The 14,897-nt window shown below is 68.0% G+C and overlaps 1 protein-coding gene across 4 annotated transcripts; it reads left to right on the top strand.

Annotated features, from left to right (window-relative positions):
* The first annotated feature begins 780 nt into the window (after positions 1-780).
* On the top strand, positions 781-12,978 carry TMEM184A (transmembrane protein 184A). Of its 4 annotated transcripts, none has more exons than XM_045460175.1 (9): positions 781-867; positions 6,503-6,703; positions 8,824-8,989; positions 9,364-9,454; positions 9,564-9,639; positions 9,721-9,812; positions 10,627-10,796; positions 11,345-11,539; positions 12,173-12,978. In XM_045460175.1, the coding sequence occupies exons 1-9, from the start codon at positions 796-798 to the stop codon at positions 12,406-12,408; spliced, it is 1,299 nt and encodes a 432-aa protein (XP_045316131.1). In that variant the 5' UTR covers positions 781-795; the 3' UTR covers positions 12,409-12,978. The 4 variants fall into 4 exon arrangements, with proteins under 4 accessions (XP_045316131.1, XP_045316132.1, XP_045316134.1 ...); XM_045460176.1 differs by lacking the exon at positions 781-867 and adding an exon at positions 1,192-2,018; XM_045460178.1 differs by lacking the exon at positions 781-867 and adding an exon at positions 5,423-5,572.
* The last annotated feature ends 1,919 nt before the right edge of the window (positions 12,979-14,897 follow it).

Genomic DNA, 14,897 nt, shown 5'->3' with positions numbered 1-14,897 from the left:
CCAGAGGGGGAAACCGAGGCGGAGTCACGTGGCCGCCCTGAGAAGAGACAGGGGCGCGCTGGCGGACGCGGGCTGGGGACACGGGGCGGTGCCGGCCCTCGGCCGCCCACCTGGACGGTGGACGTGTAATGGAAACCAGGCCCCCGGCACCTTCCTCAAGTCATCGACAGCGGCCCGAAGCTCGTAAAACACAGACCGACACTCGAGGCTCCCGGCCCGGAAGCCGCCCTGCCGTGCAAATGCAGGCACGTGACTCTGCCCTTTGCCTCGGCCGCGCCCTCCCGGCTGCGACGATTCCGGGGGAGAGGGACGCGCTCGACAGAGACCGCGAAGCCTCGGTTTCCGCAGGCGGGGCTGTGTGCTCCGCGGAAGTGGACGCGGGTGGCGCTTACCCAGCGGTCAGACTGCAGTTGGGCCTGGCAGTGATTCGTCGCCCAGCGTGAATCATGATCTTCGTTTCGGGCCAGTTTGCCAGCCCCTGCAGCCCAGACTGCCAGACGAGGCTCCTTTGTCAAGGCCGTGCCCTTGGTCGACAGGGCGCGATCTGGCCGGCCCAGCGCCACTGAGCTGCACGTGGAGATCCCCGGGCCCCTCCCTCGCACGCCCCCCCTGTTCCCTAGAGGACGTGGGGGCGTGGTTCCAGCTCCGAGCCAAGGGCCGGCAGGTGCCCTTGGGGGTCAAGAGAAGCCAGGGAGGGCGGCCGCTGTCTGCTGTCACCCCGAGCTGCTTATCCAGGGCTTTGACAGAGCCTCGGTCCCCCCTAAACCAGGTAGGACAACTAACCGGGGGAATCAGATGCTGCTCGCAGGACCGGCTCTTCCGTTAACGCCCTACAGTGAAGTTGGAAACCAGGAGGGGGGCACGCGGGTAAGTGGCCAAGACGATGCCCATGGATGAGTGAAATCCGAGGGCCCTGAGTGCCCAGGGGACGACGGCAGGGAGGCGCTCTGCCCCGCGGTCTGCTAGTGCACGTCCCAACAGGAAGCACGCAGACGCGGTCGCGGGGGGTGAGGACTGGCTCGTGGGAAGCGAGGATGCATCAATCCCTGAGGTCTGTGACAGGATGGGAGGCCCCGAAGCCCCCAGGACGGGGTGCGGGGGGCTTTCGGGAGGAAGCCCACGTCTGGGGACATTTTGATGGGGACCGTGTCTCCGTGGGCCCCAGGAAGCCCAGGCCAGAGGCCAGAGAGCCGGCGGCCGATAGTCTTAGGGTTCCACGTCTCTGGAGGAGGCGTGCTGGGACCCCTGCGCTGGGCTACTCAGGGACAGGAGCCTATCCGTTGTGAAGGCAGGTGGGGACCCCGCGGGCCACCTCGATTCCTGGGCCCTGCGATCTGGCAGGCCAAAGTAGGGAGGCAGCTGGAAGGAGGGGAGGGGGAGAGACGCTGAGAGAAACAGGGGTCTCCGAGAAACCACAGGAAGTCCCAGGCCGCGCCGGCTCCCGGGCTGTGCAGGCCCCACGCTCAACCCGCACATGACCTGGGAGGACAAGGACCCCTGAGCCCCCTTCACAGCCGGGAAGACCAAGGCTCAGGGCTGTGCAGGTGAAGCCAGTGGGACTGGGGCCACAGCATCGCCCCATTTAACCCTCGCTGCACCAGAGGAGGTGGGCGTCAGACTCCCGCCCACACAGACTAGCGATGCAGCCACGGGGGGGTCAGTGGTCCCGACGAGATCCACACCCAGATGGCAGGGACCCTGAGGCCAGCTTGTGGCCCCCGCTGGACGGTGGCAGGGCAGGGCAGAGGGTGTGGCCCCGGGCGGCATCCCAGCAGGCAGGGCCGGTCCGGCAAGGTGGGCAGGCAGCAAGGAGGAGTTTTCTGGGTCCAGGGAAAGGCCAGGACTTCCCCAGAAGCAACAGCGTCTCAGACCGACCCTGGCTGCCGTGAGGAGGAACCGCAGAGGTCCGGAGGCCTCACCGTGGGGCTGGACATCCCAGCCACCCCTCCCCGGCCTGGAGCCCCGCCGCCGAGCTGCTCGAGGGGCCCGGCCGGACAGCCGAAGGAGCCGCCATGGAGGTGAGCTGTGGGCCCCAGTTCACGGGAGGGGTGAGGGGTCCAGGCCGGGGTCCCATTCGCTCCAGTGGCGCAGGGGCTCTCAGAGAAAAACGCCCACACCTTGAAGTTCTGGGAGTCCCAGCCTCTGTGTCCCACTCCTTCTCCCCTCAAGAGGACAGGGCCCGGCCAGGCCCCAGGATGCCACCTGGGAGCCAGAAAGGGTCCTCAGGCCAGCACCCCACCCCAGCCCCGCATAGAGACGGAGGAGGGCCTCCAGCTACACACCCAGGACAGCCAGCTACCTCTGGGGCAACAGGCAGGTACAGGCAGGCCCTGGGCACACACAGCTTCTCTCTGGGGACGGAGGCGGCACAGAGGAGGGGGCCGCCCGGGAATGCGCAGGAAGGACGGGGGAGCCCCAGAGGAAGGGAGGGAGGCCCCCAGATCCCACGCTGGGGTCCCCCGGGGCTGATTGGCCCAGATGACGAGAGAAGCCTACGGCAGGCGACCTGGCTGGCAGGACAGCAGGACAGAGACGGCCGTCCTGGGCTGTCTTGGGCTCCAGCGGCCTGTGGCCACCTCCGAGAGAAACAGGTGGCAGGGAGCCCGGGGCACGCGGGGTCTTCAAACACAGAGGGAACGGAGTTTCAGAGAGAACCAAGGTCTGCCCAAGGTCACGGACACAGAGAGCGGCGCATCAGGGTCCCACCCCGGTGCGTCTGACCCAGGGCCCTGGCCCAGGTCAGGAGCCAGCGTCCTGGAGCCTCCCTGCTCACCCAAGCATGTAAGGGGGCCCAGAATGAGAGCTGGAAGGACCCGCCGCCCCCATCCCCCCGGGGCCCAGAGGGAGGGAAAAGCGGCTCGGGGCCCCGGCTAGCAGGTCCCTTCCGCAGCCAAAGTGATAGGGCCACAGAGGCCCCGCCGCTGCCCCACTTCTCCCAGCTCCCACACGAGTGGCATAAAGGCCCGAGCGCCCAGGACCCTTGGCTGCCAGTGGCCCCAGTCCAGTCACCCCAGGCCCCAGGCCACGGTGGATATTAGTTGAGTCAACGGCCGCGTGGGCCGTAGGAAAAGCTCGTGGCAAACCCTGTCTGCCACTCCCCAGGCGCCAGCAGGGGAGGGCCCCCGGGAGAGTCAGAGGACTCCGATGGGGCCGGCCTAGGGGGAGCGAGGTGTCTCGATGCCCCCACCGCCGTGCCCCAGCCCTGCCTCTGCCTGCCCAGGGGTGGGGGTGGGGGGCAGGGAAGGGGCTGCGAGCCTTCAGTGATGTCCCCAGGTAGCGGCCCGTCTGAGAAGGGGGCTGGCCTGGCAGGGCAGGTGAGGAAGGAGGTCCAGGGCCAGCAGGAAGGCCAAGGAGACACGGGCCGTGGGTCATCAGCAGTGAAGGGCAGGTGTGGGGATGAGGGCTCCCAGGTCTCAGCCGCCCCACAGCCCAGCCAGGACCTGCCGGGAGTCCAGGCACCTGGTCACTGTAGACAGGGGTCAGAGGCCCTGGCTGCCCGGATCTGGGCAGGCAGGTCCGTCCTGTGACAGGCTCGGTCAGCGTCCAGCCCCAGGCAGGGAAATCAGGCCGGGCCGGCCTGCCACCTCTCCTGAGTGTGCGTGGACGGTGACACCCGAGGCCAGGGGTGGGGCCACATTCAAACAGCCCCACGGACAGCCAGGTGGCAGCCGTCCTGGCCCCCACGCCCCCAGGGCCGAACCCCAGCCCCCACCCGGCTCCTTCCCCTGCCGCCCTCCCATGCCCCACCCACCCAGGCTCCTTCTCTCCAGGGAGAGCCCTGGGGCCGGACCCTTTCCCTGAACTGAGAGCAGGCCGAGAGGGGTTGTCCCAGGCCCCCAGTGATGGCAGGTGTACGACAGGCCGTACCCCAAGGAGCGGCGGGAGAACTCAGACTCGTCCGCACAGATGAGAAAGCAGAAGCCCAGGGGGGTGAAGGTCTCTGCTAAGGTGACCGCCCAGGGCATGGGCAGAACAAGGCCCTGAGGGCCGGGGCTGCCCCCTGAGCGACAGGTCAGGACCCGGAGAAGGAGGGGAGGGGATGGCCCCCACCTCGCAGGGTCCCAGGCTTCTAAAGGGTACGCATGGCTGACGCTGGTAGGAAGGCCCCTGAGCACAGCCATTTCCCAGAGTGTGCAGGAGGGGGACCCCTGGAGGCCTTCCTGGAGGCAGTGGCTGAACAAGAAAACTTGAGGGCAGACCTGGCCTCCGCCAGCCGAGCAGGGGTGGCCTTGGGCAGAAGAGGATCCCGGATGCCTTGCCCCCACCTGCCGCTGTGCCCCACAGCGTTTCTGCCTTTGAGAAGGCGGTGCTTGGAAAGTCCCTCCGTCTGGGTCCAGGGTCCAGGCCTCGAGCCTCCCCAAAGCCAGGCCCTTCAGTGCCCTCCCAGAGGCCTGGGCCTGCTGACTCCAGCTAGGGAAGTCCTTCTGACATCTAACCACAGTGCCCCGCTGCATTCCCAGTCACTCCAGCAGCAGCCTGGGAAGGAACTAGGCCTGTTTCCCCGCCTGTAGCACGAGTGGGTTCCCCAGGCCCCTGCCAGCCCCGACCATGTCCCAGAAGCTGAGTCTTCTCCCTCGAGGGTCCCCAAGCTATCGTCACCAGGGGCGATGATGGGTGCTACCTCCAGAATTGCCCCATAAAGATGACAGCCACGTCCACGGCCGGCAGCACCGCCCTGCACACACCGACGGACGCTCCTGCGACCGGCTACCTACCCCCCACGTCCGGGGATGGGCACGGCAGCCCCTGTGCAGGGGGTGGGGGGCAGCACAACGCCAACAGGTGGACAGAAGTGGGATTTGAAGAGGGGACAGGACCGAGTGGGTGACATGCGAGCCTGCGGGACGAGGGGACGGCTGGGAGAAAGGTCGGTGTGGAAGGTTCCAGGCAGTGCTCAGAGGAGGCCCGCTGGGGGTGATGCGGAGTGGGGGGCAGACTCAGGCAAGGCCTGTCCTCGGGGGGGCTCCCCCGGGGCTGGTGGGTGTGTGCAGGGGTGGGGCCGCAGACACGCGGATGAACCTCTCTGAGCCCCCCACCCCCACATCTAAAAGGGAACGGTAATTCCAACAATTCAGCCCTTGACCCCGTCGCCAGGTCTGCGGGGAGCGTTAGGTGGCACAGAGGACACGGACGGGGTGTCCCCATCACGGGCATAGAGCAGGCACTTGGTCCTGGTACCCGCGGCCGCAGCATGAACGCGTCTGCGACCAGAGCATGGCCCCGACCCCGACGCCCCCTCCAGAGACACAGCAGAGACAGCCGTTCCCCAGAAGCCAGGCCACCCAGCGAGCCCAGTGACCTGTCTGTCCCCCTCCACCCCTCCACCCTGGAGTGTTTCCAGCGTACCTGTGGGGGACAGGGTGAGATTCTCACAACGCAAATTCACCCATCCTGGAAGCAAACAGTTTCACCGCATTGAGTGCAGCAGCCTGCCTACCTCGGTCCACAACTTTGTCATCGCCCCACACGGAAACCCGTGGCCCCATGCAGCCCACGCCCACCCCACCCACCGAGACCCCTCCTGGCCGCCTGGGGCCCAGGCAGGAGCCACCTGACCGGCTGGCACAGGCAGGTGAGGGCACCTGGTGGCCTGTAGGATCCTGGGAGCCAGCTGCCAGCGGCCAAGATAGAATGTCAACCGCGGGGGGAGGGGACAGGCCTCAGCTCCTCCCACTCCTGCTGGGCCCCTCCCTGCAGGCGGCAGCTCAGGTGGGCTACCCTGGAGAGGAGGCTGTGGCCGCCCCTCCCCAAGCCCGATAGGGCCTCCAGATAGCAGCCCTTCCCCACCCCCGTGGGGCTGCCACCAGGGCCACGTGGCCACACAAATGACCAGCCAGGCTTCCCTGGAGGCCGGGCCTCCCAGGGCCGGGCCTGAGCTTCCTGCCTGAGAGGTAGGCGCTGGGTCGCTACGGTGGGGCCGGGCCGGAGGGAGGGGGAGAGGCCAGGGAAGGCCTGGATGGGAGAGGGGGAGGTGCCCGGTACCCCAGGTGGCCGGCAAGCAGCTGGAGAACTGGCATCCGGGGCCGGCGAGCGGGCTCGGGGCGGAGAATGGCCCCGCAGCAAAGCTGGCACCCCGACAGTCCGGCAGGTTGCGGGGAGCCGCTGGGTGCCGGGCCGAACGCCCCATCGGCTGCCGCGGGGAGTGCTGTCCGACTCCACCCCGGGCAGCCAGGGCAACGGGGGCTCCCCCACTTTCCCAGACACCTCCGGCCCCTAACGTGTGGGGTCCCCGCAAACCCGAGCAGTGGAGGCGAGCACCACCCCAGGCAAGGAGGGCGTCCCGGGCCCAGGCCTTGGAGCCGAGTTCCTGTGCACGGAGCTGCCCAGGGCTGCCCGGGGCCGGGGGAGCGGGCCAGCCGGTCAGACTCCGGCTCCGCCTGCAGCGACGGCTGCCCCCTCCCTGCCCCCGCTCCCTCCTCCCCGGGCTGCTCCCGGGCTGCTCCCAGCCGCCTGGGCGCACCTTTGCCCTCGCTCCTCCCCGCATCCTCTCTCACCTCTGCAGATGACTAACGCCTCGGGGCTCCTGGGAACATGGCCACGGCCCAGCCCCGGGCCGGCTGTGCCCACCGTGCCCGCCGGGCCGCAGATGGACCGCATGGGGAACAGCTCCCAGGGCGCCTCCCGGCTCTTCCTCACCACCGCGCTGGCCCGCGGCATCTCGGGGGTCTTTGTGTGGACCGCCCTGGTGCTCACCTGCCACCAGGTAAACCCTCCCCTCTGCGTCTCCGGGTCCCGGCTCTCCGTGGGACGTGGTCCTGGCTGGCCCTGCTGGCCTCTGGGACCTCCAGCCATGAGCTTGGGGCAGACATCAGAGGCGGCAGCAGGCCAGGGCACAGGGGCAGGGGAGGGGGCCTTGCCCAGAACGTGGTGTGTGGGAGCCAGGGATGGGAGGTCTGTGCCAGGGACAGAGCTGGGCTGGGAGGACAGGGCGTCGGGGGAGCCGCCCCCTCAGATTCAGGGAAGCAGAGGAGTCCCCGGCCCCAGGCGGTGACAACCCCCGGCAGACGGGGCAGCCCCCCAGAGGGGGGACGGCCGTGCCCAGCAGCGAGGAAGAGAGGGTGCGGGCAGCAGGTCTTGGGTCTGAGCGCAGGGGCCGAGCAGTGGAGAACGGACATTCGGGGAGGCACCGGGGCAACAGCGAGGTGGGAGGCCAGGGAGCCGGCCGTCTGGGCAGAGGGCACTCAGGACGCAGAAGAACGGAGTTTGGCTTTCAGCCTGGGGGGTGTGGGAGCCAGAGAAGGCGGCGGGGGGGGGGGGGGGGGGTGGGGGGGGCAGTGCTGAGAGCAGAGCTGGCCTGCAGAGTAGTGCAGCCGGCACTGGGGGAGGAAACAACTGGCGGGGGCCCCGGGCCAGCAGGCAGGGGGGTGGGTGGCCCAGAGGCCTCCAAGGCACAGAGGGGTGAGCAGACTCCCATCTCGATGAGAGCTGCCTGCTGTGTGGCCTCAAATCACCACAATACGTGGTAGACAGAAGGGTGTGATGGGGGCCAGTGGAGTACAGTGCAGCTGAGAGCCGCAGGGGCCATCAGGGAGGACAGCCTGGAGGAGGCAGTGTTTGCACCGCCCCTGGACAGGTAGACCGCACAGGCGGGTGGTGCCTACTCCTCGGTGGAGGAACGGTGTTGGGTCTCGGGGAGGCTGTGATTTATAGAGCAGAGAGCAGCAGAGTCCTGGGTCCGGGTGTCCGGGTCTCGGCTTCCCCGTCTGTGTAACCCTAACCTTCTGCAGCGCTGGCGACTGTGTGTGTGTGTGTGTGTGTGTGTGTGTGTGTGTGTGCGCGCGCTTCCTGGGTCCCCACCGCCTAGACAGGGCAGTCAGGGACCCCCCTTCCCACCATGGAACGCAGCTCCCGTCCCCGCCCACACTGCCAGGCCCCTGTAGCTCAAGGGCAGCTAGACTCCGCCCTTCCAGAGCCCAGAAGGACAGAGGGAGACTCAGCCTCTCGCTTTAAAGACGGGAAGGCAAGGCCGGAGAACACAGGGAGTACTTGCCAAGGCCACCCAGCCGGGCAGAATCCACATCTCCTACTGGCTGGTCATGCCGGGCCCCTCCCACTGCGCCAGCTGGGACCGAGGGACTGATAAGGAGCCTGTCCCCCGCCCCGCCACTCCCTGCGGGGTCCGCATGGGGCTCCACACACAGCCTCCCCGTCAACTGCCCTCTCTCCGCCTGGCACTGAACGGCACCTCCTCCGGGAAGCCTTCCAGAGGTGCTGTGGGACCACAGCCAGCCCTGTATACCCAGCTCCCTGGTGCATCTTCCTCGTCAAGTCCCTGTCACTGGTTTTTCACGTCCTCACAGACGACGTGCAAAATCAGGAAAGGTTTATCGATAAACAGTGCTCACCTGTATCTTCCCACCGTCGTGGAAAGACCGGGATCTTTCCTTTTGGGTCTGCCCTGCGTTTCCAAGGCGTGCGGGGCCGTCCTTGGTTTGTCTTCTGGTGTTTACTTGGCACCTGCTGGAGCACGTCCCCGCGTGGGCATCTCGGGACGCCCCCTCCGCTGGCTGCGTGGGGCTCCTCTGGGCAGCCTGGCCCCTCGGCCGCGTATCCGCTCCGAGGGACAAATCCCGGAAACGGGTCAGGGCACCGGCCCCGGCGACGGCCCGCCACCGCTGAAACGCCAGACTGCCCGCCCAGGGGCCACGGACGGCCCCTCCCCCAGGGAAATTCTCCTTGGACGAGTGAACACACGAGTGCGTGCGTGCGTGCGTGCGCGTGTCCGCTAAGAACGGGCTGCCGCGCCCGGCGAAGTCCTCGCTGCTGCCTCCCCCCGCCCCTCTGGCCCGTCGCGCCCACGCCTCCCTGGCTCTGTCCGCCCAGATCTATCTGCACCTGCGCTCCTACACGGTCCCCAACGAGCAGCGCTACATCATTCGTCTGCTCTTCATCGTGCCCATCTACGCCTTCGACTCCTGGCTCAGCCTCCTCCTCCTGGGGGGCCACCAGCACTACGTCTACTTCGCCTCGGTGCGTGACTGCTATGAAGGTGAGGGCCCGAGGGACGCACAGCCGGCTCCCGAACCCCACCCTCCGGGGCCGGGAACCCCACCCTAGGGGGCGGGGAACGGCTCGGTCCAGCTCGGTCCAGCCGGGTCCAGCCCTGCGGGAACCGGCCGCCCGACGCCTGACGGTCAGGATTCGGGATGCGAGGGCGGGGTCCAGGCCCCTGGTGGGGCATCGCTGCCTCAGTGACCGCTGAGGGCTCCGCCCGCCCCGGGGTCCCCGGGGATGGCGTGGGCTCCCAAAGCTGAGTGAGGGTCCTGGGCGTGGGCACACAGGGGGTCAGAAAGCCCTCCTGCAGCCGGGCGTCCCCGGGGAGCCCAGGCTCACTGCTGCCCGCCCTGCCCTGCCCCTCGGCAGCCTTTGTCATTTACAGCTTCCTGAGCCTCTGTTTCCAGTACCTGGGGGGCGAGAGCGCCATCATGGCCGAGATTCGGGGGAAGCCCATCCGGTAAGCCTCTCGCCCCAGAGCCCACGGGGGTCCCTCCACGCCCAGGGCAGCAGGGCGGGTCTGGGGACGCGTCCCCCCGGAGCCCTGCTTCAGGGACTGGTCACCCCAGGTCAAGCTGCATCTACGGCACCTGCTGCCTCCAGGGCATGTCCTACTCCATCGGCTTCCTTCGCTTCTGCAAGCAGGTGAGTGGGGGTCTTGCCTGCCTCTGCCCTCCCCTCCCAGCCACCGCCCTGAGCGCCCCCACGCTCCCCTCCCCCACCCAGGCCACACTGCAGTTCTGCATCGTGAAGCCCATCATGGCCGTGGTCACCATCGTCCTGCAGGCGTTCGGCAAATACCACGATGGGGACTTCAAGTAAGGCCAGGCCGATGTGCCTGCGGGGAGGGGGCGGGCCCGGCCTGGTGGGGGCACCACGCTGGGTGCTGGGCGGAGGCAGGCAGGGCCTGGGGGAGGGCTCAGCCCAGGGCCAAGTCCCCATACGAACGGACAGGCCTCGCCCTCCTCTCGGGAACCCGCCAGGGCAAGGCCGTGGCAGGCAGACCCACGTGTGCCAAGGACCCCAGGACCTCGCAGCCTGCAGCCGGCCCACCCGGAGGAGAACGAGGCGGGGGGGGGGTTAAGGCACTCAGGCGCGGGGCGCCGCCGAGGACCTCCCTGGTACCAGGAGCCCTGTGCCAGGTCCACGCCCACGCCAGCCCGTGCACACGCACAGGCACACACAGACCCAGCTCGCACGCACGTGTCCACGCCCACGCCAGCCCGTGCACCCGCACGGACCCAGCTCACGTGCTTACGCGCACACAACGCTGACACGTGCACGTGAACACACACCCACAGGTCACACCAACAGGCACACACATGTTCACATACACCCGCCCGTGTGTCCACGAGGTAGAGGCCCGCTCCCGCAGGCCGTGCCCAGGTGGACAGAGGAAGAGGGACACAGGGTTTCACAGGGAGAAAGGCCACCTCCTCACCGCCGTGGTGGGGCACCCCAGCTCCCTCGCTGTTGCTCTTGGGTACCGTCCGCCCGCCACGCAGGGTAGGTCCGGGTCTGGGTCACTGTCGGTGCCCAGGCTGGAGCGCACGGGCCAGTGATATGGCCGAGACAGTGGGGAGGGCACGGGCAGGGTCCTGCCCTGACCCCCGACCCCTGCTCTGGCCCCAGCATCCACAGCGGCTACCTCTACATCACCCTGGTCTACAACGTCTCTGTCAGCCTGGCCCTCTACGCCCTGTTCCTTTTCTACTTGGCCACCAGGGAGCTCCTGCAGCCCTTCGAGCCTGTCCTCAAGTTCTTCACCATCAAGGCCGTCATCTTCCTCTCTTTCTGGCAGGGTGGGTGGGCTGTTGGGGCAGGGGCTGGAGCCCAGAGCCTGTCCCAACCCCATCTCCGCCCCGGTTCCCTAGGTGCCCTTAGGCCTGGCCTCAGTCTCTCTGGTTGTAGCACAGGTCACTACTACTGCTCCCTCAGCCAGAAGCCACACAGCCCCTGGCACAGGGGAAATATCGAGTCCCTGTCCAGTAGGTCTGGCCTGTGGTGGATGGAACGGACAGGCAGAGGCCCTGGGCCAGGCTGGGGACACCCCCAGACCCCACCCTGCAGAGGCGGGGGTGGGGGGTAAGTGTCAGGCAGGCCCCAGCTCTGGGACCAGGGAGGTCAGGGCAGATGCTTGGGGAGCGAGCGCCCAGATGGCCACCGTGCTGAGAACTTGGCTTTGGAGGCATCCCTCCCCGTGAATGTCAGCCACCCCCAACCCCCACCGTGGGACAGGACCACACGGATGGGACGTCCCAGGGCCTGACCCTCGTCCCCTCTGCAGATCCCGCTGAGCTCACAAGGCCCGTGTAGGGCGGGTGCCTGAGCGGCTGTCACCACCCCCCAGGGATGCTGCTGGCCATCCTGGAGAAGTGTGGGGTCATCCCTGAGGCCCAGGTCATCGACGGGAGCAAGGTAGGGGCCGGCACGCTGGCCGCGGGCTACCAGAACTTCATCATCTGCATCGAGATGCTGTTTGCCTCCATCGCCCTGCGCTACGCCTTCACCGTCCAGGTCTACGCGGAGAAGGAGAGCTCGCCAGGTACGCGGGCCCCACGGGGGGTGGGGGTGTGCCGAGGGCCTGCGGACGGGCCCAGACAGCCCCGCCTGCCTCTGGCCGCACCACATCTCTGTCCCGCCCTCCTGCACGGGCCCAGGGGATGTCAGCAACACGGACAGGGAGACAGCCCCATGGGAGGCTAGACGGGTGCGGCGTCTGCTTCTGGCCCAGGGGCAGCGAGGTGCACGGCTCCGAGCTCGGGGTGAAATGGCTGGACTGGACGTCTGGGCCGCAGGGCCCCGGGCATCCCTAGCGAACGACGCTCAGCGGCAGAGATGGCCTGCGGCTGCTCCAGCAGCCTAAAGTGACAAGTGTGAAGGGCTCACTGTAGGCCGGAGAGAAGACAGGAGCCAGCCTGGGCGGCTTCCCCCTGTGGCCCCTGGGGAGTCCCGGCTGGGACAGTCCCAGGGTAGAGGAGCCAGGCTGGGATTCAGAGGTCCTGAAGTGCCCCCTACTGGCCGAGCCCGGGGCCTGGGGATGCCAGACCCCAGCCCTGGGCAGCCCCGAGGCCGGTGGGGGCAGGGCCGTGTCCCCAGGGCCCAGGCCCCCGATGGGGGGGCGGCGGGGAACAGGTCCAGGGCGCCCTGGCCCCACCCACGTGCTGTCTGCCCCCAGCCCCCGAGGCACCCATGCACAGCATCTCCAGCGGCCTCAAGGAGACCATGAGCCCACAGGACATTGTGCAGGACGCCGTCCACAACTTCTCACCCGCCTATCAGCACTACACCCAGCAGGCCACTCACGAGGCCCCGAGCCCTGGTGCCCACCCCAGTGTGGCCGGAGGCTCTGGCGGCCTCAGGAAGAGTCGCAACGTGGAGAAGAGAATGCTGATCCCCGCAGAGGACCTGTAGGAGGGCCACGGGGGTCCCCGGCCGCCTGCCTGGACCAGGCTGCCCAGGCCTCTGGGAAAGCACAGGGCCCCTCACCCTCTTGCCAAAGGTGAAGCCCCTCCTGGGAGCCCTGGTGCCAGGCCGGTGGCACCACTTCCCAGCCTTCCTCCCGCCAGCAGGCCCGTGGCCCCAGGAGAGGGCGCCTGAGTTTATCTGATGAACCAGGAACCCACCAGGCTCACCTGGCCGTCACGGGGCTGTCGTGAGGCAGGCACCGGCAGGGCAGGGGCGGATGGACGGACCTCACTCTGGGCCCTGGGAGAGCGAGGCAGCCCCGCCCTGAGGACACCGGAGCTGTAGGCGCTACGGGCCGGTGGGGGCAGGGGACTGGGCTGGGCAGAGCTGCTTTGTACCCCCTCCAGCCCTGGGGACTCCTGAAGAGCCCCCACCCGGGGAAGGCGTGCCTGATGAGGCTCTGGGAGGTGCCCAGGGCCACCTGCACGGAACCTTCACCCTGGGCAGCCTGCGAAGCGTGTGGGGCTCCTGGGGGCATCACCTATTTATACATAAACAGCCTGCGTTTTCTAGTGACTCCCGTGGCCTCTGTTCCTGCAGGGTCGGCGCCCGGTGGGTGGTCACGGGAGCCCCACTGTGCTAAGTCTGGGTGTCGAGCCAAGTGTCCCGGGCGACGCTCAGAGCAGGGCAAAGAGCTCACGCGTGGACGGAGCGCCCTGCCCTGTGGCCCCGAGAGACCCAGGGTCATGCTCACCTTCCTCCATAAGATGGGCCTCCTGCCAGCCCGCCCTCGGTGGGTGGATGAAGGCCACGGACCCAAGCCCGGAGAGGGCACAGGGCACAGACGGGTCACGCCTGGAGCCTGCCTTCCCTCGTCCTCCTCTCTTCCTGCGCACCAGGCCAGCACCCCGAGAGACACAGGCCCTGCCATCCAGAAGCTGTGACATGCCCGAGCGGCCTGGGAAACAAGAAAGAGGGGCCAGAAGCAGCCAGTGGGGTGGGGAGGCCTCCGGGAAGGCCTGTGTCTGGGAGGGGGGCATGGGCAGGGGCCCACGGGTGTGGGGAGCCAGGGCTGCAGGCCGGGCGCCACCCAGTGACAACCTCCCAACCTGTCACTGGGGAAAGAGGGAAAGGCGCTGAGGGTCCAGAGACCCCGCAGGGCAGGAATCAACTACCAGCATGGGCTCACCCCGCGGCCTCCTTGCTCCCTAGGCCTGGAGACACGGGACTCAAGGCCACAGCCTCTCCGAGGGCCCGGATGGGCTGCCCGGCAAGATAGGCCAGGCTGCCTCCCCGAGCGAGGCCCCCACCCGCCTTATCATGCCCTCTGCAGTTGGCGGACCAGAGTCCGCCCAGCTCAGGCCCCACAGGCTGCAGTCAGCAGGTTTGGGGACGGGCGTGGCGCCTCCTGCAGAGACCTGTGGACCACGGCTGGAGGCTGTCTGGAGGAGGCGAGACACGGTGCCAGCCCCACCGTGAGCGAAGGAGGGGGCTGTCCTAGAGGCCCGTGCCCAGGAAGGGCCACCCCTTTAGGGCCCAAGGTGCCTGAGGCTATGTGTACCAGGGTAAGTGGACCAAGACCCCCTTCAAAAGACCAGACGCACGGCGGGCTCCTGGCTGCAGGGGCGCCCTCGGGGGGCCTGCCCCTGGGGGCAGCCTGGTCAGCCTGGCACTTTGGGGTGAGGGGAGTCCACATTTACCGAGCACCCACTGTAGGACCCGGCCTACGCTTAGTCCTCACGACAGCCGCAGGGAAGGTGACGAAGGCCCAGAGAGGTTAAGCCACTTGCCTGAGGTCACAGAGCCGGCAGGAGGCAGACCGGCCTCCCAAAGGCCAGCTCTCCCACCTGTCCAGCCCCTACAGACACCTCTGCCCAGACCAGACCCCGCTTCTCCTGGACACCCACAGGGGAGCACAGAGCCTCAAGGTCAAAGCGGCTGCACCCCCCTCACCGGCCTCGTCCGCCAAGGGGGAGCTTGGGTGCTCTGGAGGAGGAGCGGAAGGAGGCACGTCTCACCACCTAGGACAGCAGGGCCAGCTTCCGGTTCTGGGCCCTACCGCACAGGGCCAGGAGCGGCCGGCTTATCTAACTTATCCTGGCCTCCGTGCTCTCATGTGGGAAATGGCCCCAACAATCCAACACCAAGGAGGCAGCCTGGAGAGGTGGGTGGCCAGGGCGGGGCAAAGGGGTACCTCTTACTTCCCAGGGGCCCGGGACAGGGCTGGGGTCCGTGCCTCCCCAGCTCATACCCACAAGCTTGCTGCCAGCTGCAGTCACCTGGCCGCCCCAGGGCTCTCGCAGGAGGCACAGGCCGGGCTTCGGGGGCGTCTGGCTTAGCCGTGGGCCATGGTGACCCCATCATGCTGGCACGCTCGGCCCCCTGCCGAGTTCACAGAAGGGAGCGCTCGGCTAGAAAGGGGAGGGAACGGGCCCTCCGTCACTCAGAGATTAAAGCCAAGGCGCTGGCGCTGAAGCACCCTGCCCACAAGTGAC

Source organism: Leopardus geoffroyi, chromosome E3, assembly GCF_018350155.1.
Source record: "Leopardus geoffroyi isolate Oge1 chromosome E3, O.geoffroyi_Oge1_pat1.0, whole genome shotgun sequence".
Classification (NCBI taxonomy): Eukaryota; Metazoa; Chordata; class Mammalia; order Carnivora; family Felidae; genus Leopardus; species Leopardus geoffroyi.
The sequence above is the reverse complement of the archived record's forward strand: the minus strand, read 5'-3'. Positions and strand labels throughout refer to the sequence as shown.

What these genes read in the sequence shown, in the direction of transcription:
- TMEM184A (XM_045460175.1), top strand. Translation starts at nt 796, where the DNA reads ATGCTGCTCGCAGGACCGGCTCTTCCGTTAACGCCCTACAGTGAAGTT. An exon ending in ATTCGGGGGAAGCCCATCCG is followed by an intron (nt 9,455 to 9,563) that starts GTAAGCCTCTCG and finishes TGGTCACCCCAG; the next exon opens with GTCAAGCTGCATCTACGGCA. An exon ending in TACCACGATGGGGACTTCAA is followed by an intron (nt 9,813 to 10,626) that starts GTAAGGCCAGGC and finishes CTCTGGCCCCAG; the next exon opens with CATCCACAGCGGCTACCTCT.